General features: G+C 41.4%; 1 protein-coding gene across 2 annotated transcripts in view; it reads left to right on the top strand.

Annotated features, from left to right (window-relative positions):
- Positions 1-23,890, top strand: part of LOC140202725 (contactin-1-like) — a 525,313-nt gene that overhangs the window by 458,992 nt on the left and 42,431 nt on the right. For both annotated transcript variants that reach the window (XM_072267960.1, XM_072267961.1), the window contains exons 20-22: positions 9,738-9,924; positions 12,566-12,678; positions 18,385-18,544. In XM_072267960.1, coding sequence (XP_072124061.1) covers positions 9,738-9,924; positions 12,566-12,678; positions 18,385-18,544 — 460 coding nt within the window. The remainder of the gene's footprint in view (positions 1-9,737; positions 9,925-12,565; positions 12,679-18,384; positions 18,545-23,890) is intronic.

Here is a 23,890-nt window from a genome sequence, read left to right as displayed (position 1 = left end):
GCTTCTCCAACTCCCCATTGAAGACCTGGATTGATGTTATTTACCGTCAGACTTGTAAACTGTGAGTTACTGACTGTAACCACACTCTGAGTAACAGTGTTGTCCACATATACCCTTTGTAATTTATTTACCCCCTGCTTCTTAAACGTTTGTTAATGGGAATGCTATTTCTACATCCATGATCCTTCATACCTGTCAAATCTCTTTTCAACCTTTCTTCCTTCTCTTTAGAGCTGGAATTGACCATCAAGCCCTTTTCTCCATCAAGAAGGGACTTAGGTGGCTTTCCATCTCAATTTGTGTCCTTCTATGCATGGCCAACCCTCTCATTCTCCTTTTGTTGTATATTTTCTCTCTATGGATCACATGCACATATTTTCTTCAGCTCCCATTCTGTCCCTTATTTCAGATGCCTGACAGGGGAATAATTGTAATCATTTTTAAATTACTCTTGATAGTCATGCTGTCGCCCAGTCAGGATTGCTGTCGCAACAGAGGGTGGCATTGCTGGGAAGATTATTTTATTCATTAAGTACACAGATCTGCTGATATTGCACACCCTACAGTATTTACATTCCTGAACTGTTGCCCTCGTGAACTTGCCAGGGAACTGACTGCAAAAACCTGGTGGATCCCTTTTAATTCCATTCTGCTATCCTTTAACATAGAGGGCAAATACCTGGCTGAACGACTCACGGACTTGGCTCTTTCCTGTCACAAAATGACACTGTTTGACCCAATGTTTTTTGCAACTCTTTCTGTCCATTGACCTGGAGAGGGTACAGAAGCTGGCTTGCTAATGGTAAGTAATTGGGCATGTGCTAGCTAATTCCCGAAACATGGTTCAATTACAAAAGACAGTAGACTTTGAAATTCTGCTGAACATAAGCCAAGATATTGCAGACTGAAATTTTAAATTAAACTATAATTTTAGCTTTAGAGAGGGTGCGGAGGGGATTTACCACGGTGCTGCCTAGACTTTTTATAAGCATCCGTTAGTCTCGTGAGACCATGGATTTGCACCTTGGAAGGTTTCTAGGGCGCAGGCCTGGGCAAGGTTATATGGAAGACCAGCAGTTGCCCATGCTGCAAGTCTCCCCTCTCCACACCACCGATGTTGTCCAAGGGAAGGGCACTAGGGCCAATATAGCTTGGCACCAGTGTCATCGCAGAGCAATGTGTGGTTAAGTGCCTTGCTCAAGGACACAACACGCTGCCTCAGCTGAGGCTCGAACTAGCGACCTTCAGATCACTAGGCCAACACCTTAACCACCTGGCCATGCGCCAATACCTAGACTAGAGGGCATGTCTTATGAAGATAGGTTGAGCAAGCTAGGGCGTTTCTGTCTGGAGTGAAGGAGGAAGAGAGGTGATTTGATAGGGATGAACAATATGCTGAGAGGCAGGGATTGAGTAGACTGCCAGGGACTCTTTCCCAGGGTGCAAAATAGCTAATATATAGGACATAATTTGAAGGTGTTTGGAAGAAAGTATAGAAGGAATGTCTGAGGCAAATTCTTTACATAGAAAGTGGTAGGTGTGTGGAACACCCAGTAGAGGCTGATATACTAGGGCTATTTAAGAAACTCTTAGATAAGCACATGGATCATTAAAAAAATGATGGGCTATATGGGAGGGAAGGGATAGATTGATCTTAGAGTAGGTTGTAAGTTCTACAAAACATCACGACCCAAATGGCCTGTACTATGTTCTTTGTTAAGCAACAATTGCCTTTTTCTGTTAATACCTCAGTTAAATTAATTTGTAGCACCATGGTCCTTAAGTTCTACATGCTTTCTTGCACTTTCTTGCAGTGGCATGAAACAGTATTTTCCAGGGAAGCATGCATAGTGCCAAATGAGGCTCGTGTGGGAAGTGTAGGTTCTACCGCAGTCAGGACTGAGGGTAGCTGATGGATCTTGGGGGGGGGGGGGGGGGGGCGGGGTGTGATAGTTTAAGACATGGTGCACAGGAAGAGGTTTTTAGGCACTAATACACCACTCCTTGAGGAATCATAGACAGAGAGAGATACAACACGAAAACAGACCCAAATCTGCACCAATCACCATGCACCCATTTGCAATAATCCTGCATTAACATCAGAATCAAGTTTACTATTACTGATTTAAATGATGTGCTATCTGTTGTTTGCGGCAGCAGTACAATGCAAGTATATAAAATTAATATATAAAAGGTGTGAAAAGGAATAATGAGGTCATGATAGTGGGTTCGTCGACTGTTCAGAAATCTGACAGCAGAGGGAAAATGCTGTTTCTAAAATATTGAGTATGGTCTTCAGGCTCCTGTACCTCCTCCCTAATGGCAACAACGAGAAGAGGGTATGACCTGGATGGTGAAGATCTTTAGTGATGGATGTTGCTTTCTTATGGTGCCATTTTTTGAAGATGTTCTCAATGTTTAGGAGGCCTGTGCTCATGATGGAGTTGGCTGAATCTACAACCCTCTACAGCCTCTTGTGATTCCCTGCATCATTGGAGCTTCCGTGCCAGGCTGTGATGTGAAAACATCATTTTTCTTTTATCCTCACTGTTTCCTCATAAATGCCCTTGCCCTCCCCACTATCATCACACCTGCATTGTAGGGGCACCTCACAGTGGCCATTTAATCCACAGGTCTGCACATCTTTGGGATGTGGAGGGGAAACCCATGTGGTCACAGGGAGAAGGGGCACACCTCACATAGGTCGGACTGGAAGTTGAGATTGAACCTGGGTCTCTGGCACTGTGAGGCAGCTGGCCATGCTGCTTGAGCTTCAGTGGATATCAGAAACCTTGTTCTGCTGAGTTTCTGTTGCACAGACACATGCCACCGTGTCCGTCCACAGGTGCACCAGCTCAGATACAGGGACTGTGGGCCGGAACCTAGAGCAGCAGGCGGCATTTCACACTGGCCACTGTGCTGTCAGCTTACACAAAAGGGGAAGGAGTCCTGAGGACTAAGGAAGGGTTAACTGAAGGCACTGCTGTTGTGGTTGAGGAAACACAGACAACACGGTGACAGAAACACGCAGGAGAGAGCCGGTGTCAAAAAAGGGACTGGGAAAGTGCTGGAGACATGGAGACTTCGCTGTTTCCCTTTGAGGCAACACGTACTGATAACAAAGGGGAGACCTCTGGTATTTAACTCCCTATCAGGCCGGAATTGGAGTAAGAAAGATGTTGCTAGAAGCAATTAATAATTGAAAAATCAAAAACAAGACCTTGCAAACACTGGTAAACTGACATACAAAACACTCAATAGGTCATGCAGTATCTGTGAAGAGATGAAAGCGAGTTAACATCTGGGGGTGATGATGCTTCATCAGAACGGGAACTGGGATAAGTTAGTTTCTGCACTTCTATGGTGCAGAAAGGGAGCATCTGTTACCTTATGGAGAGTGTCTTTAGCTGGTGTGGATGCGTGACTGAGTATGTAGGAAGGATTTTGTCTTGAGCACCATTCACCCTGACCAGCTACTGTTGCTCAGCAGAGTAAGTCAGACTAAGTGGGGTGCGAAGAGAGGGAGAAAGATGTTGATGGATACAAAAACAGCGTTGGAACCATGAAACACACACATGTACAGTAAAACACTGTAGGTGCAGAAATAAAAGGGGAGAGTGCAGGAAATACCCAGCAGGTCAAGCAGCATCTGCTCAGAGGGAAAAACAAGGTTAACTGGCTTGTTCTTCTACAAGACAAAACTTCCATGTGAAATTGTTTATAGTGGCTGTTGAATCAAGTGGGTTGTACTGTGCCTAACTGTAAGATAAGGTCTTTTTATAATTTTGTTTCTTGAGCTTAATTGGAACAGTACCAGAGGTCAGAAAAGGAACGGGATGAAAGGAAATGTGTTAGTGAGAGAACCTGGAATGACAGGAAAGCAAATGAAATCTTTGCAGCTTGTTTTTACTTAGGTGTGCGACCTCAGGAAATATTACTAACTCATGTACATTATAAATCCAATGTAAGCCAGCCATTAGTATGAATGTCTTCACAACTCTGTAACAATATAGTCATAAATAACATTTAAATTGTAAGCTATACGATGGAAACCTAATTCATTGGTCATATTTCAGCAGTGCATGAAATGAAAAACAGGCTGTTGTTGTGAAACACTGTTGTAATATATTGTGGGCTAACCTGAACACTCATACTTCATGTATCAAAACAGCCTGGAACCATTAATGACTGCAGCAAACATCAGTTGCAGGGAAATATTGACATATAAATCCTACCTGAACTATTAAGCAGCAAAAAACAGAACATCACTCACAATGCCATGTATGTTGCAGCTTGACTTCCACCAGCTGGAAAATGGTGCTCTAACCTGTCGTTCATGCACTGCGCCAAGAGTTGAGGGGTGTTCCTGTGCGTTTGCAAAAAAATTGGGAAATCAGTCTGTGCTAAAAGAGAAGGAGAACGTTCTTCTCATCCTCTTCTCTGGATTCTAAAACCTTTCTGTCTACAATCTTTTTCTAGTTCTGATGAAAAGCCATGGATGTGAAATATTACCTCTAATTTCTCTCTCCACAGATGGCACCTGCCCTCATTTCAGTACTTAATGCACTTTCTACGTTTATTTCAGACATCCAACATCTGTAGTGTCTGTGCAGTCTTTTTTAAGTTGTTACTCAGATGATTCACTAATTGAACACTAGCAGATAATCTAGGGTGGTGCCTACATATCTGGTTACAATACCACGCTGGCCACCAGGGACTGGTCACCAATAACTAGGCCAGTGCTATCCACCTTTGAGAATTAGGTGGACTATAGGATGGGTGAGACGCTCTTCCTGTGCTTACTGAAGCCCTGGAGATGGCCGCCTCAGTGAGAGTATCAGTGGGCATAGAACTACCCTTGGTTTCAATACTGCAAACTCATTCTGTGGCAAGGCAGGAAGTTGGCACTGCTGCAAATGGTTTCGGCTTGGGACAGACAAGGTAGCTTTTCTGGATCTTGTGCCTCTGCTTAACACTGAATGTGTGGCAAATGCTTAGCATTTTGAGTGGAGACTCTTAAAATGCTTAGAGATATGACAGGCAACCACAGAGGTAGAGAACTAGAGGAGGGAAGGGGAGAGTGAAAAGATCTGTGACACAAGGACAGTAGAAGGAATTAAATAACTGTCAAGTATGGGACAGGTCTAAAACCAGCAAAGTGCATCAAGAGAAGAATTATAAATGGCCATAATTGTATTTCTACCATATGCCTCTGGTTATTAATTATAATGATAGATTATAATGAGCAAAGACAGTATTGTAACTTGCATGAAGTGGCTCCTTCCATTATGAAGAGACTGAATGTTCAGCAACAATGACCTAAAACAACATATTGGCTCTTTAAAACTAATGTAAAATGAAGGTTTTCATTGCCTCAAAAGGATTAGTGAGCCCAGAACCTGGTTCTGAGAAGTATTCCCACAGCCTTTGATGTTTACTTCCAAGGAAGGGTAATCAGGAACTCGCAGCTCCCAGATCATCACTCAGTCAAGCGCCAACATTTTTTTCAGTGCAACTGGAGATCATAAAACTTCAAAATGAAGATTGGGAGTGAGAGAGGGGTCACTCAAGAGATGATGTAATGACCTTCAAGCTAAACTTAAAAGCAAAACCCATTGTACTGAGGACTGGGAGATGAAGAAGGAAGAAGTCTGGAGGGTGGAACTGTAATCTGTTGATCTTCTGCAAACAATGTGATCTTGGTTCTGGCTTAGAGTATGTACAGGTTAACCTAACTCATAATAAATCAGGGTGTTTGAATTCACTGTAATACATAGGCACTGGAGAGCACTCTTCATACAAAAAAAAACTATTTGGTTATCTTCAGAACAACTCAAAATGCTTCACAGCCAATGAAGCACTGTTTGTGTCTAATTGCTGTTTAATGTGGGGACGGTATCAGGCTTGAAAGTGCAACACTCCTTAAATGGAAGGTGAAAAGATAAAAGCGGAATCCTGAGAGTAAAGCATGAATTGCAACATGTTGTTCCGCTAAGCGGATGCCCACAGCAATTCGTGTTGCCTTTGTTGTAAAACACTCTATTAATATTTATCTGCTACAATATCTTAAGAGGAACATTCAGGTCCGTGACACTGGCCAAGTGACAAGATCACTCTGGCTAACACATCAACACTTGTAGTTTGCCTCAAGCTGACTCGTTGTTATCAATAAACCATGGACAAGGTGTCCTTGCAGCCAAAATGCTGCCCGGAGTTTAAGAGCTGATGGAGAATGGTGGAGAATGATATTTGGACAAACACACAACACACTTGCACTTATGTGAAACGTTTGTGGCCAGTCAGTATGACGAAGTATTTAACTGCAATGTAGAATGCTGATTTAATTTCAGTGGAATCAGATGTACTTTACAATGACTTTCATGATTTGAAACTTGTTATTTTGTGGCAGCTGTTCAGTGCAAAGGCTTCAAATTACCATAAATCAAAAAAAATTGCAAGCAAGAGAACAGCAAGTTTCTGGGTTCATGGACTGTTCAGAAATTTGATAGAGGAAGGAAAGAAGCTGTTCTCAGTCGCTGTGTGAAACATCAGGTTCTTGCGTCTCATCCCTGATGGTAGGAACAAGAATAGAAGGGGAAAGAAGCTGTTTCTCCATCACCAAGTGTGAACCTTCAGGCTCCTGCACCTCCTCCCCAATGGTAGTAACAAGAAGAGCGCATGTTCTGGATGATGAGAGACTTTAGTGATGGATACTGCCTCGTGAGGATGTCCTAAATGAGATTAGTGTACATGGGCACTTGATGTTTGGTGTGGACTGGGAGGGGTCATGAGCTGGTTTCTGTGTTGTGTGAATTTTATGTTTCTGTGTGCGCTTCTAAAGTATGCTGTGTCACTAATTCCATTGTATTTCACTCCAATCAAAAGCACTTCTATCTATTCATGCAACACACACAAAATGCTGGAGGAACTCAGCAGGCCAGGACATCTATACATCATTTAGTTCACTCTCCACCCTCCTGTTTTTTGTGTACATAGACATAAAAAATTGATAACAAAGTGAATTCATAGAACCATTGAGTAATACATCGTGGAACTCATCTATACCAGCTGAACGAGTCCCATTTATTGTCGTTTAGCCCTTTTCATATCCATGTGCTTATCCAGTCATTGAGGCTGATTTGGTTTTTCCAAGCTGGTGATTTATTTACATTTCTTCATTCATAAAATGTCATTAAAATACAGGATATACCTGCATGTCTTTTACATTGAGAAGCACATTTGACAAAATGCTTTATATTCTTGGTTGCCTCTCTGCACACTGCCTAGTAGTATACCTATGTACTGCTGTCATCCTGTCACATTGATGATTATGCAATATCATCATCCTCTTTTCCAAGTCACAACACTTCTTGTGCGTTTTCCTGCAAGTTCTTCACAGCAGCACTAGGCTGTCCCTTCACCATGGTCAGCCTTATGTTCGCCTATCAAAGTCAAAATCAAGTTTATTGTCATTTGCCTGGCTGCAGCAAAAAGCTTACTTAGAACCGTACCACAGTCACATAGCATCATATAAGCAGCATTCACAAGGGAGAAAACGTAAGTCATGCACAATTTTTATAAGAAAGGATTCAATTAAAACAAAAATTGAATATTTTTAGCGCAAAATGATCAAAGTGATCATAGTGGGATTCAACTGTCACTTTTTTAGGGCTGTGCCAATTGTTTTGAGAACCATATGGTTAAAGGGAAGTAACTGTTCTTGAACTGGTGGTGTGGGACTTCAGGCTTCTGTATCTCCTACCCCATGGTACCTGTGAGAAGGCGGCATGGGCCAGATGATGGGAATCTCTGATGATGGCTGTTGTATTTTAGAGATGGCTTGAGGCTCCTGGATCAGTGATCTGTTTTGCTCTTTATCCACCAAGCTGGTTTCTGTGTTGAACACTCGCACAACAACCGGTCTGCATTTCAATAGAGTGCAGACAGTCATCGAGTCATTGACTCTGTTCCTCTGTCCACAGTATCTCCATGATTTTTTAAAATTTTATTTAATATTTTCCAACATCTTACACATTAGAGTCACTGTGTATTGCTCACTGAAGCATGTATTTATGCATATGTTTTTACTCAAATTTATGCAGGGAGAAAAATCTTAAATATTTCATTGCAGCTTCAATTCATTTCTTTGGGAATTACAGCAGTAGCATTATTACTCTTCTTTAGTTGTTGTGTAGTAAGCTTTTGTCCTGTTATTTCTCCCTTTGATTCCCTTTGTCCCAGAAAAATAATTCTCATCCAGGCCCTTCAACACAGCTCACATCTCCACTTGCTTAGATTCAAGGGATGTGAACTTGAATGGACTTGGCAAACAACTGGTTTAGGCATGCACTAGCTAATGTTCATCAGCATTAAGCATCTGACTAATGTTTAACAAAACTGTTCAGTGTTCGACATTCATTTTGGAGTGCAAAGATAACCATACCTGCTTTCCTTCATTGCAAAATATCTTAAATACCTCACCCCTGTGTCTTCGATTCTCAAATCTAACTGCTGGTGTAAGAAGCCTAAAAACCTCAGCATAACTGAGTCGGATGCCTTTGTAAAGATGTTCCTTCCTGGAATCCACTCGGCCAAACTTGGTATATTTCCCAGCTCCAGATGGGTTTTCCATTAATTTTGTCCCAAAACTGTCACCAAGCCGAATTGTCCATTGAGCCATCTCTTTCAGTCATGAATCCACTGAGGTGCTGACCACCTTCCAGTTACTTCCTGTCCTGGCTCACGTATTAGTTGATTCCTTTGATCAACTATCATCTGTCTTTGCAAACCCTTCCTCCAGTTAACTTCCCTCTCAAACTTCTTGAGCACATTGGAACCTTTCAAATTGGGGGCATTTATTTCCTGGAATTCCATCTGCAGACTCGGCCATGCCACCATACTTATGACTCATTATGAGCAGGAAAGAGTTCAAGGCTGATATTCTCCTTCTTATGGGAGGGTAAATGCCGAGTTATCTTCACTGGTGGGAGACTTGCAAATGCAGGGACAGTTTCACATTAATGGCGCAAACACAAGGAAATCTGCAGATGCTGGAATTTCAAGCAACACACATAAAAATTGCTGTTGAACGCAGCAGGCCAGGCAGCATCTATAGGAAGAGGTACAGTCGACGTTTCGGGCCGAGACCGTTCGCCTTGACGAAGGGTCTTGCGTGAAACGTCGACTGTACCTCTTCCTATAGATGCTGCCTGGCCTGCGGCGTTCACCAGCAATTTTTGTGTGTGTTGCTTCACATTAAGGGGCCAGTTATTAGTATAATGCAGCTGTGTAGAAATTTCTTCTTGCAGTTGGTGGGGAATCTCTGGAATTCTCTACCCTAAAGAGATGTGGGAGCCACTTAAATAGAAGCATTTAAAGTGGAAGTAGATTAAGTTTTGAAAGATGGGGGGACAGTTTACAATGATCAGTATCCATAACTGATAAGCCAATTCTGTATAAAGATAGCAGTTTTCTGTTCAGACTTCAAAGCAGTGTCAGGCCATTGCTGTTCTCCTTGTGCACAAGTTAAACAAAAAGAAATGCTTGAGTCATAAGTGGGAGTGTGTTCTGGGCCCAATTATTTTAGTAATTTTATTATCAGCAACAATAGTTACACCCCTGCCTCTTGCCCCTGCTCTTTTCAGATTGTTGAACCATCCAGTGCATCACTGAGCCAAGGCAGAATTTGCTTTAATCTCCAGTTAGTATAAACTCTTATTCTTCTGATTTCTGTGCAGATCAGGTACCGAAGAGTCATTGACACCGAGGCAGCCATGCAACGAGTGAGAACGGTTGGATTTAACACAACGGCCAGAATCAGAGACCTGAAGCCCCACACACGCTATTCCATAGAGGTCAGGGCCTATAACAGGGCTGGCGCTGGGCCTTCCAATCAACCAATTATAATCACCACCAAGAAAGCACGTAGGTACCACCTCAGTAATCCGGGATTGGCAGACTATTTGTAAAGTTGTTACTGTTAAGTGCCGTTTAACATTTTGTTGTCAGTTGGGATGAATTCATGTATACTTGTCATTTAATGTGTTCATCCCTTGCCTGGGCTGAAGCAGGATTCTTGCTGGCAAATAGGCTATTTAATATATGGTCCTTCCCAAGTGACATTCCAAGGTTGGTGAGGCAAGGCAGTGTGGCAACAAAGCCGGGACCTTCATCACACCGTCCCACCACCGGCAAGCCAATGCGGTCTCACTTGTTTTGTGATCAGATCAAGCAAAGACATGGCAAAGAATTCACAGCACAGGAGAGACATGTGGTACTGTACAGTTACTGACAGTTTAAATAGAGTCACAAAGCTTAGAAACAGGTCCTTCGGCCCAACTGATTCCCATTCCAAACTAGTCTAGTTTCCCAAAGATTGGCCCATAACCTTCTCAATCTTTCCTGCCTGTCTAACTGCTTTCTTAAAAGTTGTTACTGTACCTGCCTCAACCATTCCCTTTGGAAGTTCCTTCCACATACGTATGACCCTTTATCTAAACAAGTTGCCCTCGACTTCCTATTAAATCTTTCTCCTCTACCCTTCACCTATATTGCCAAAATGATAGGCAAAGTGAAGGCACCAAGTTTCTATCTGTTTGATGTCTAAAAGTTCAATATATCTGCCTACAGTCTTCATTTAAGGATTTAAAGTTAAACAGTTCTGTCTCTTAAATTGCTCATGTCTCTTTGCAAAAGCATAATTAATTCCCTCACTGGAAGAATACCATCATTTCCTGGAAATTGTTTTAGCTCCTCTGAAATTCCTCATTTCGTTCAGTGGCTTGATCTAAAACTAATGTATTATGTCTAAATAAGAGAGACTACACAATGAGAGGAGCTAGTTAGCATAGACTGGGAACACAGGGTATACAGTGGTACAGTTGAGGAACAGCGGAAAACTTTCAAATAAACTTTTTGCAGTGCTCAATAAAAGTATCTTCCAGTTAAATGCAAGGACAATGAGGGTGGACAGAGCCAACCTTGGGGTAAAAAAGAAGGTATCAAACTAAAAGTTCATGTGTACAAAGTGGGGAAACAGGAAATTTGGGAAAACCTTAAAAAACAACAAAGAAATGGCAGAGGTTTTAGTAGATGTATTTGTGATAATTTACTAAATTTCTCTGGACTCTAAGCAGGACCTGGCAGATTGTAAGATAGTGAAGTCACACCACTGTTTAGAAAAGGATGAACATCTCTAGTCAGAAAATGCTTGAAGATGGTATTAAGACAGAAATGGCTGGATAGAAGTGGTTCCATCAGGCAGACACAGCGTGGATTCACAAAGGATAATTTCTGTTTAACGAAGTTACTGAAGTTCTTTAAGGATATGAGCACTGTGTACAGACAGATGTTCAATAAAGTGCCATAGAAAAAGCTTAACCATAAGAAAGCATGTAGTTTGAGGTAATGTATTAGCATGGATAGAGGATTAGTTAACCAATAAAAGGCAAAAAAGTTGGAATAAAAGTTTGTTTTTTCTAGCTGGCAGTCAGTGGTGAGCAAAGTGCTGCAAGGATCAGTGCTGGCTTGTAACTGTTCTTGAGGCCCGGTAATGACTTACAAGAGGGGACCGAGTGTAGTGTATCTAAGTTTGCTGATGACACAAAATTGAGTGGGAAAGTAAATTGTGCAGAGGATGTGGAGAGTCTGCAGACAGATATAGATAGGTTAAGTGAGTTCACAAAGATCTGGCAGATGGAATACAATGTTGGTAAATGCACGGTCCCCACTTTGGAAAGTAAATAGAAGATCAGATTATTATTTAAATGATTGCAGCCTGCTGTTGTGCAGGGGGACTTGGGAGTGCTTGTGCATGAATCACAGAAGGCTGGTTTGCAGGTGAAACAGGTTATCAAGGTGGCAAATGAAATGTTAGTCTTCATTGCTAGAGGGAATGAATTTAAGAGCAGAGAGGTTATGCTGCTGTATGCAACTAAACAAGATACTGATGAGGCCTCACCTGCAGTACAGCATGCAGTCCTGGTCTCCTTAATTGAGGAAAGGCATACTGACTTTGGCGGCACTGAAAAGGAGGTTTACGAGCTTGATTCCAAAGGTGAGGGTTTAACATATAAAGAGAGATTAAGTCACCTGGGACTATACTCATTGCAATTCAAAAGAATGAGGTGTGATCCTATAGAAACATATAAAATTATGAAAGGAATAGATATGATAGAGTCAAGAATGTTGTTTCCACTGTTTAGTAAGGCTAGAACAAGGAGACATAGCCTCAAGATTTGGGGGAATAGATTTAGGATGGAGGTAAAAAGAAACTGCTTATCCCAGAGAATAGTGGATCTATGGAATTTTCTGCCCAGGGAAGTAGTAGAGGCTATCTCATTAAATATACCTAAGACGCAGTTAGATATATTATTGCTTAGTAGGAGAATTAAGGGTTAAGGGGAAAAAGTAGGTAGGTGGAGATGAGTCCATGGCCAGTTCAGCCATGATCTTATTGAATGGCGGAGTAGGCTTGACAGGTCAGATGGCCTACTCCTGCTCCTATTTCTTAAGTTCTTATGTTCTCATTGCTCTGCTCGTCTGAATGTGATGAATTATTTTCCAGCTCCCAGCAAGCCTCCAAAAATTATCGACACCACAAGGTATGGCACGTACTTCAGGATTTCCTGGGAAGCAGTCCTGCCCTTGGACAATGAGTCAAATGTCGAAGGCTACAAGGTGATGCGTGAGCAGTGGAATTGTGTGAAAAATGCTTTAGGCAGTGAAAACCCTATTGTCTACATTCCATTCCCTCCCTTTCTCCATCACTCACCAGTGTTCTCAAGGGACACAGTTTTAACACAAGAGGTCACCCCTTTTACTGACTGATCTCATTTGTCTCCACATTGTGGCGTAAATCAACTTTGCTGCCAAAAAGATCACATGCAGTGGGTATTTGTATAATGCTTTCTTCCACTCCCATGCCACAAGCATTGGTGTACCATTCACAAAGTGAGATCGAGGAACCCATAAGCATTGATTTCATTTATCCAGTCAAGTCTCTTTTGTGATTGTTCTTTTGTTTAGAGCACAGAGGGGACAAGAACGAGTGAAAAAGTTACCAGGATTTATCATTGGTGGTTTGACAGGATGCAGAACCAACTGGTGAAAGAATCACTAGTCTTAGGTTCTGCTTTGTGGTTCTCATATTCTAGAATCATAGAGACATATTACATGGAAACATGTCATTTAGCCCACTGCATCTATTCGACTATTAACTATCAGCCATTTATGCTGGTCCTATATTAATCCCATCCTTTATTCTTTGCACATTCTGATCAACTCCCCCCACCCCCAGATTCTACCGCTTAACGACACACCATAAAACAAAGGAGCAGAATTAGGCAATTTACAGTGGCTAAGTAATCTATCAGCCCACAGGTCTTTGGGATGTGGGAGGAAACTGGAGCAGCTGAAGGAAATCTGCATGGTCACAGGGAAAATGTGCGAACTACACACGGTCAGCTATGGAGATCAGGATTGAACCTGTGTCTCCAGTGCTCTGACATAATGGTTCTGTGAGCTGTACCACGTGTGTTATCCTAGTTTCTCTCTGTTTCTGAAGGCTTTCTGCTCCCCTTGTGCATGGTTTTGTTGGGGAGCACCAGTTTCGCCAAGAATGTTGGCATTGCAGGTCTACAGAGAGAAAGAGCAGTCAACCTTTTTGTATCATTGAGCTTTTATCAGAACTCAAAGAAGTTGGGAAGATAAAGAAAGATATATGGGTTAGTAGGTTCATTGGTCACATGGGAGTAATTGGGCCGAATGGGCCCCTTCAGCCAGAAGGGCCTGTTAGCTTGCTGTATCTGCAAATAAATTTTTAGGAATGGATGGAACAAGTGAATGAGTGGGGCCAAGAGAGAATGAATGATGCTAATGGCTATAGCACTGGCTCAGACAGAATGATGAAGGCATGTTAATGTAGTTAATCTATCTGAAAGAGATGTGCTTAATTAAAACAGAGGAGGAGCAAAAAATAATGTGGGAACTGTGGGGTGCAAATCCCTGCAGCTATGAGAGGTTCACAAATAAAAACAGTGCTGGAAATACTCAGCAGATCAGGCAGTATCTGAGAAAACCAAATGAATACTGAATGATAATGACCGGATTCAATGATTGGAGGTTCAAAGTACATTTATTCTCAAGGAATGTAGAAAGGCAGTCACAAAGCAAGGAACCCTAAAGAACCCATTTTTAAAAAAAAGACCAAACCCCAATGTGCACAGAGAAAGAGGGGGAAAAATCACAAATCATGAAAACAGTAGAAGCGAGGAACAACAGCATTCTGAACCAAACTGAGTCCTTAGATCCAAACTCCCAGAGCAGCCTGGAGTTGGCCCAAATCCTCAGTATTCAGTTCATCATATTAGCGGGGAAAATCGCCGCAAACTTTGCAGACACAAGGCTCAGCAGCCACAGGCAGTTTCACAGCCTTAGTGTCATGGAGAGGAGTCGCCAGTCTATCTTCTCCTAATGTGAGAATAATGTAAAAATAAAGTGCATTTGAATTTCTGCTTCACCCAATACTTCAATGATAGGAAGGGAAAAGGATTGGGGAGGGGGTTGTCCTATCCCCCACAGTGACACGGGAAGGGTAGAGGATATTGAGATTAAAAATGAACCTGGGATTAGTGGATGGTACAGTCATTTCAGAATGTAATATAAGCAGAAGAGGAGATGCATCTGGTGATGACATCGTGTTGAAGGTGTTGCCTGACCTGTTCAGTATCTCCAACATTTTCTTATTCTATTCCAGGTTTCCAACACCTACATTGAATAAATCTCTGTTACTGAGTCTTGATGCGTTGGTGCATGCATCCAATTACCCAAGACACAATTGAAAATAAACGTAGTTAATTTTTATTATTCTGTAAATATCCTTGAGGCACTCAATCCTAATTTATCCCAAATTAGCTGCTGTTGCTTAGAGCTTGCTGGTGTACAAGCAGGGTAGAAACTTTTGGCTGAAACCAATTTTAATGAACATTATTCAGCTAGTTGTCAAAACAGCAAAATAGCATAAATTAGTTTTATTATATTGGGTTCCAACATCCAAATCACAGACACAGGTTATGAACAGCTGAGGTCACCACACTGATCCGTAAAGAATCCCTCAAGTCACACCACCTACTCGAAGATATTTTTACTGTCAGTTTTCTGGGCATTGTGAGGACTGTCTTTTTGGACAATCCTTTACCCAGAGACCAAGCCCCTCTCTCTACAATCTCCCAGTACCCTCCCTGTCAATTTCTGTCAGAATCTCATCTGTCTCAATGAGATCATCTCTCATTCTTCCCTATCCCAGTAAGTATGACTAGTATTGTTTAATCTTTGTAAAAGGAGTAATCCACACTTATCCCTGCAACCACTGCCTTGTGTACAAGACAATAACAGCTCAGACCTACTTAAATTCTGTGTGGCTTTTATGTTGTTGATGAATCTTTTAACCTAACCTCGAGGTAAAACACATGCCCAGCATTGATTACCATGGTATAAGTTTGTTTTAAAGCTGCAGTCACACAAGAACCTGACACTGCCCTGCAGTGTCAGAGATCTGAGCTTTTTGGGGAAATCTGGAGAAACCACTGCATTTCATCCTCACAAAGTGGTGTCTGATAAGGAACCTACAACATCCTTGGATTCAGAGGCCAAACTGCATGCCGTGTTTCCAATGAAAATTCTCCAAATTGCTATTCATTCTCAACTAATCTTGCACATATTATTGCAATAACCTTGCAGTAAAGACCAACATACTATTCACCTTCATACTCCTTTCTCTATCTGCATGTTTACTTTGTAGGATTCCTCTGCATATCAGTTTGAACTGGTTTCTTGAAAACAAAAATGTGTTTCTGTTCCTCCTCCCGAAAGCAAATGACCTCACATTTTCCACATTACTCTCCAATTATCAGATACTGGTTGTCTGTTTTTCTTTGTCCATTAACTAATTCCCAGTCTAAAGCAGTATATTTGGCCCCAATTCCACTTGCTTTCGTTTTGTTCAGAAACATCTATGTAATATCTTACCAAAGGCCTCCTGAAAGTCCAAATACATCCCAGACATTTACCTTTTCTGCTAGTTTGTAGGTCCAGCAGAGGACTCCATTCTGTGATTCCTTGCTGAATCTGTCTTTAATATTTTACAAGTACCTTACTAGTACTTCTTTAAAAGATTCTCGGATTTTTCCTGCTCTGATGTCAGGCAACCTGATCTGTAATTCTCCCTTTTCTCTTTCCCTCCTTAAACAGTTTGTTCCACTCCCAACTATTAGCTGCATTTAAAAAAAAGCTTTTCTTGTATGTGATTTTTTTTTACCTTGTTTTTCATCATCTCTTTAAAATGAGGAGATTGAAGCTTCTCTCCCCCAAGCTAACTAAATTCTACTGGCGCACCATCGAGTGTCCTGACCAGCTGTATCACCATCTGGTATGGGGAATTTCAAAGCATCTGACCGCAGGACCCTGCGATGGATCGTGAAGGCTGCTGAGAGAATCATCGGAGTCCCGCCCCCGCAGACCAGGACATGCACCAGAAGCATTACATTGGCAGAGCCCTCAGCATTGTCAAGGATCCCTCCCATCTGTCCCACAATCTCTTTGACCTCCTACCGTCAGGCAGAAGGTACCACAGGATAAGAACAAGGGCTGTTAGACATACTGTTAAAATACTGTTAACAGTATTTTCCCCCAGGCTGCATGACTTCTGAACACCCTGTTACTACCCAGTACACATTATTTATGACAGCGTCAGTGGCGTTATACTGTTGTATATTTAACTATGTGTGGTATATGCACTTTATGTCAACTTGAACATCTGCAGAATATTTTTATTATCTGTGAATAGTATTATGTTAATATTATTTTACGTGCTGTATGTGATATATGTACTGTGTTTTGCACCTTGGCTCCAGAGGAATTTTGTTTTGTTTAGCTGTGTGTATGTGTACAGTTGAATGACAATAAATCTGAAATTGAAAATCTTTCACTCTGATTATTGATACTGAGCTATAGAACACAATTTAATACAGTAGATTCTGGGTGATTAGGCCATTGGTTAATTGGGGCAGCTGCTAATTTGGGACAACTCTTAAAGAACAAAAACTAATCGAGAAAATAGCCTGGATTCTCTCCTATTTGGGACACTATGTCACTTAAATGTGGCAGGGGACTGTTGCCAAACAGTTTCTAACTAATATCAGAAGCATGCACTTGTGTGACTGTTGGATACTACACCATGCTTAGTGCGAATAGTTTTTACCTAAGTTCAAATGCATGTGCTTGTGTTGAAAAAGCAATGATTTTTGTTACTAATAATGAAAAATAAGCAGTAGGACAATTTGGAACTGTTTTCCTCACCGCAGTTTCAAGCATTCTGGCTTGGAGATGCCAGGAATAGCATGGAGTAAAAATTGAATGATTTCACTACTTCATCTGGGAACTATAACGAATTTGAAGGCATCAACAATCATTTTGAATGTTATAATGAAAATAAAGATTTGGAGGATGCAGTTGCCAATAACATCGTATGAGGGCAGTCCATTATCTACAATAGGGGACTACGCTGATTTTGTTCATTCCTAGCTAATCAAAAGAACACACCAGCGTTTGCTGAATGAAGTTCTCCATTAATAAATATTAGGAACAAATATGCAGTTTTATAGTACTGTAGTAGTATTGGTAAAGTTCTAATTTGTTCTATATTTCATTGAAATACATAATTTGTTGCTCAGTTAAACAGAAGTTTGCCTTTTTTTTATTTCTTTTTAGCTATTTCCATGAAACTTCAGCTAATTGGGACAAATGCTTAATTGGGCCAAAATGCACTAGCGTTTCTCAATTTTTTTCGGAATCCACTGTACATAGTTTATCTTAATTCCTCTGTGATTTAAACATTGTTTCTCCAATCTATCAACATGACTATAATCCCTGGAATCAGAGCTGGTAAATCTGTTCTCTATTTTCATATCTTTCCTGAAGTCCAGTGCCTAAAATTGGACACGGTATTTTATTTAGTTTTGCATGACTTCCTTGGCATAACAATCTCTAAATTAAAGTATCAAACTATTTATTAACTGCTTGTTAATCTTCCCACTCCCATAGATGTGTGCTGCTATCCTTGATCTCTGCACCCATTTTAAAATACTTCGTATTGTTCTCTTTTATTCTTCTTTCCAATACATATCACTTCATACTTGTCGACTTTAAAAGTTTCTTCTCCGTATTTTTATCCTTTCCACCTTTGCAGCATATGGCTATCTGTGAGGTTGCTGGCAAGGAAGACCAGCCTATATTAGGTTACCATTGAAAGAAATCAGCTGAGAAATACAAGCAGTTAGCACAGTCTGTTTTACAGGATATTTAACGAAGGTTTCCTCTCCTTTTTAGGTGCTGTACAGAAGAGATGGCACAGTGAACAGCACACTCTTGCGCACAGATGGACACAACATAAACATACCCATTCAAGAAGAGGGCGATTACATTGTAGAAGTAAGAGCCTACGGAGAAGGAGGAGATGGTGCAGTGAATTCGGTCAAGATTACCAAAAGTGAGTTGATGCGTCATCCTTTCTCAAGACGTTGAGTGTATGGCTATCTGATCCAGTTGTAGAGAGCTCTGAGAGTGCAGGAGCAGGGATGTGATCTTCCTTTCCCCAGCTTCCCAGTACCAGAAAGGCAGTAATTTGCTGTTAGTTGAGGGTGTGGTAGTGCAAGAAGGAAAAGGAAATCTTAAATAAAAATAGCTTTGTTTTTTTCACATTTCTTCGTATTCCTGGATATTAACTGGAAGAGTTCATTACAGAAAGAATTTCTAACAGATCTCGGACTAACGTGGCGGCTTATTTGCTTTAGTTTTGCCTCATTCTACTGACATTAGCCTGTATTTACTTCTCTGTTGTTAAGGACCTCATTAATTCCTAGGCAGTCACCACCGTAGTAAGGAAAAGAGCAATGGTATCTCCAGATCATGCTCATATTTCTGACGGGTGGACAAACATGGCTCTTAGAAGTGTGATCTCCTATTACAGCTTTGGTAGTCAAGGCTGACCTAGTGTTTTGCCTCAAAGGCATTGGTCAGGAGGATTGTTTTGGCATTTAAAACCGTAAGGAATTAAGTCAGGTATTGATCCATATACCTTTCAGTTCTGCTCTGCCACTTAATAAGGTGATGACTCATCTACTTCCCTGCCTGATCGACACATCCTCTGAGTCCTTTTGCATCCAAACATCCATCAATCTTCCTTGAATGCTCTCAAAGGTATCAAGATGAAGGATGTCTCGCAACAGGTATATTGTATTCTGAGAGGGGAGGATGAGCAGCCAGAGGTCGTGGTCCATATACATATCAGTGGCATAGATGGGAGCGGGCTTGAGGTACTGCAAAGGGAGTTAAAAAGCAGGACTTCCATGGTTGCAGTCTCAGGATTGCTACCCGTGCCATGTGCTGGTAAAGTGAGAAATAGATACATAGAGCAGTTCAATGCATTCAAGGTCAAGAATCAAGTTTATTTATTGCATGTACGTCAAAGCATACAAGAAACGTGCTGTTTTCATTAATAATTAACACATCTGAGGGTGTGCAGGAGACAGCCCACAAATGTCACCACACATTACAGCGCCATTATAGTGTGCCCACAATGCTTGGCAGAACACCATAGGACACAACAGAACAGAACACAACAAGCAACAAAGCAAAGCAAGCCCCATTCCTCTCACCCACCCACACACATACACACATACACACTCCTCTAACCTCAAGGAGGGTAAGGTAAGAGGATGTTGGATGACCTGAGAAGTCCTAAACTGAGTTAAGTAGAAAAATGGAGCAGACATAAGGTTTAAGAACATAAAGTTAGATTGGACCCTTATAGAATATAAAGATGATAGGAAAATGTTGAAGCAATTGATAAGCATGGCCAAAATGAGCCATGAGAGGGAGATTCCCAAGTCATTTTATATTTATAGTAAGGAAAAGAAGAAAACTAAAGAGAAGGTTGATCCAATCAAGGATAAAAGAAGGAATTTATGCATGGTGTCAGAGCAAATGGTTGAGCAATGAGTACTTTGTGTCTGTATCTACTCATAGTAGGTTGATTCAGAAGATAAAGATGCATGGGATCCGGGGTAATTTGCAAGTTTGGATTCAAAGCTTTCCCATTGAAGGCAGAGAGCAGCGGTGAAAGACTGGAGGTCCATGAGGCCAACAAAAATTGGTGCTGGACCTCTGTTTGTGATATACACCTAGTGGCCACTTTACTAGGTATCTTCTGCGCCTAATAAAGTGGTCACTGAGTGTATGCTTGTGGTCTTCTACCCGTCTACTTCAAGTTTTATTATGTTGTGTGTTCAGAGATACTCTTCTGCACACCACTGTTGTAATGCATGGTTATCTGAGTTACTGTCACCTTCTTCTCAGCTTGAACCAATCTAGTTATTCTCCACTGATCTCTCTCACTAACAAGGCATTTCCATCCACCGAACTGCTGCTCTCTGGATTTTCCTAGCCCATTCTTTGTAAACTCTAGAGACTGGTCTGTGTGAAACTCTGTTGTGAGTGTGTATCTAAAATGTGTATGAAAATTCTGTTGAGTGGATTAGCAAGTTTGCAGATAACACTAATGCTGGTGGAGTTGTGGAAAATGTAAAAGACTATCAAAGAATACAGCAGGATATCTGTAGATCAGTTACAGATAATGGATAAAGAAGTGGCCGTTGGAGTTTAATTCAGGCCAATGTGAGGTGTTGCACTTTGGGAGGTCAAATGAAAGAAGAAAGTATGCTGCCAATGGCAGATTCCTTAATAGCATTGACGTATATGAGGGATCTTTGAGTCTGGGTCCATAGTTCACTGAAAGTGACTACACAAGTGGATAAGGTGGTAAAGAAGGTATATGGCATGCCCACCTTCATTAGTGGGAGTGTTGAATATAAGAGGAAGGAAGTCATGCTGCAGGTATAAAAGTTCCGTATAAAACTTCCGTCAGAGACTCCATTTGAAATATTGTGTGCAGTTTTGGTATGTGCAGTGTGTGCAGAGGTGGTTTACTGTGACACTGCCTAAATTAGAGAGTATAAGCTTACAAGGAAGGGCTGGGCCAACTTGTGTTCTTCTCGTTAGAGCATCAGAGGCTGAGAGGAGACCTGATAGAGAGTTTTGAAATTATTAGGAGCAATGACAGAGTAGACAGTCAGAATTTTTTTCCTTAAGGGTAAAAATGCTGAACACCGGAAGACATATAGAGTTACATAAAAGTTACAAGGAATGTTGATGAAGCCAAGGCAGTGGATGTTGTCTTCATGGACTTTAGCAAGGCCTTTGACAAGGTACCACATAGGACATTAGTCAAGAAGGTCAGTCAGTTGGAATTCAGGATGGGGTAGTAAATTGGATCTTTAAATTGGCTTTGTGGACGAAGCCAGAGAGCGGTAGTAGATAGTTGCCTCTCACTGGAGGCCTGTGACTAGTGGCGTACCGCAGAGATTGGTGCTGGGTCCATTGTTTATCATCTATATCAACGATCTGGATGATACAGTAATATGATAAACAGGTAAAATTGTGGATGACACCAAGATTGGGGACACGGTGGACAGTGAGGAAGGCAATCAAAGTTTTCAGCGAGATCTGGACCAGCTGGAAAATGCCCTGAAAAATAGCAGATGAAATTTAATGCAGACAAGTGTGAGATGTTGGGAGGAGAAACCAGGGTAGGACTTAAATATTGAGAGGTTGAGCACTGGTATCTGGGAATACAGATCCAGAATTCCTTGAAAGTGGCATCACAGGTAGATAGCATTATAAGGAGAGCTTTTGGCATATTGGCTTTCATAAATCAAAATACTGAGTATAAGAGATAGAATGTTATGTTGAAGATGTATAATACATTGGGGAGGCCTAATTTGGAGTATTTTGTACAGTTCTGGTCACCTAAGGCATCCATAAACTTGAAATCGTGCAGAGAAAATTTACAAGTTTGTTGCCAGGTCTTGAGGACCTGAATTATTGAGCAAGGTTGAATAGGTTAGGACTTTATTCCTTATAGTGTTGGAGAATGAGAGGAGATCTGACAATGGTGTACAAAATTATGAGGGGTATAGACAGGATAAAGACAGACACGCTTTTTACACTGAGGTCGGGTGAGACAAACCAGAGGTCATGGGATAAGGTGAAAGTTGAAATGTTAAAGGGCAACATGATGGGGTAACTTCCTCACTCAGAGGGAGGTGACAGTGTGGAATGAGCTACCAGTGGAAGTGGAGGATGTGGGTTCAATTTCGACAATTAAGAGAAATTTGGATAGGAATATTGACAGGGGTTTGGAGGGCTTTGGTCTTGGTGCAGGTCGATGGAACAAGGCAGATTAAAAGTTGGCATGGACTAGATTGGCTGAAGAATCTATTTCTATGACTGACATGGTTTTAAGGTTATAGAGGTAACTTTTAAAGGTGATTTGAAGGGCAAGTTTTTTTTTACCTAGAGAGTGATAGGTGCCCCTGGGTTGGGTTACAAGAGTAAATAAGGCAGACAGTTGGTGAAGTTTAAGAAGCTTTCAGATAGACACATGAATAAGAAAGGAATGGAAGGATATAAATGATTAATAGGAGGAAGACTATTAAATTGATAACACACACAAAATGCTGCAGGTCAGGCAGCATCTATGGAAAAGAGCAAACAGTTGATGTTTTGGGCTGAGACCCTTCATCAGAATTCCTGATGGAGGGTCTTGGCTCGGAACGTCGACTATACTCTTTGCTGCTGAGTTACTCCAGCATTTTGTGTGTGTTGCTTGGATTTCCAGCATCTGCAGATTTTCTCACCTTAGCATTACGATTTGTATGATGTCATGGGCTGAATGGCCTGTCCGGTGCGATGATGTTCAGTGTTCTGAAGACTGAGCATCATGATGGCTCTGTCCCTCCAGGACAGTCCTTTACTCGAGACCATTCCGCTATAAACTCTGCCATCTGTCAGTACTCTCCCAGTCAGTGATTGCCAGAACCTCTTATTCTTCCCTACCCTAGTGAGCAGGCCAATATTGTTCAGCCTTTCTCTGGAGAACAATCGATACTCATCTCAGTAAACATTGTCCTGACTGCAAAACAGTATAGCTCACACCTGTTTCAACTTCCTGCTGTTTTCAGGTGGCACATGAATCCTCTCTCCTAATTTCTTTTAGGTAAAACACATGCCCAGTCTTGATTAGCAAGTTATAAGTTTGTTCTAGAGGTGCAGTCATGCAGAACCACAGTGCCAGATCTGAACTCTATGGGAAATCTTCATTATTTCATCCTCACAAGGAAGTTTCTGATAAAAGAACTCACGAGATCCTTCCTCGGGGTTGGAGACGAAACAGCACACTGTTTCAGATGAGCTTTCACCAAATCATTGTACACTCTCAACTCATCCTGCATACATCAAAATAAGAATCTTACACTACAGGCCAAATTGCTTTCTGTACCTGCATTTTGATTTGTAAAATATCTCTGCACACCAGTTGGTAGTGTTTTCTGGGAATAAAAATATCCTTTGGGTTCCTCCTTCCAAAGCAAATGACCTCATATTTCCTACATTATTCTCCATTTAACACTCTTTTAAACGTCTCTCTGTCCATTTGCAGACTCTTTGGCTTAGAACTGATCTCCAATCAAAATCGGTGCGCCAGACTAGCACTAGGCAGTTAACTAGTGATGCCTCGTGCTGGTCCAACATGGATATGATACTCCATCCCATTCCTAGTGAGAATGCCTATTGTGTACTAGTTCCCAACAGATCAGTTTCCTGCTGATAGTTTTGTAGAGCTCATTTCAGCTGGCCCATTCAGATTCAATTTAAAATCAGGTCTCTGGCTCTGAATGAGCACTAGTCTATTACAGTTTGTAAATTACAACACTGTATG

The sequence above is a fragment of the Mobula birostris genome, chromosome 9 (genome assembly GCF_030028105.1).
Source record: "Mobula birostris isolate sMobBir1 chromosome 9, sMobBir1.hap1, whole genome shotgun sequence".
NCBI classification, from domain to species: Eukaryota; Metazoa; Chordata; class Chondrichthyes; order Myliobatiformes; family Myliobatidae; genus Mobula; species Mobula birostris.
The sequence above is the reverse complement of the archived record's forward strand: the minus strand, read 5'-3'. Positions and strand labels throughout refer to the sequence as shown.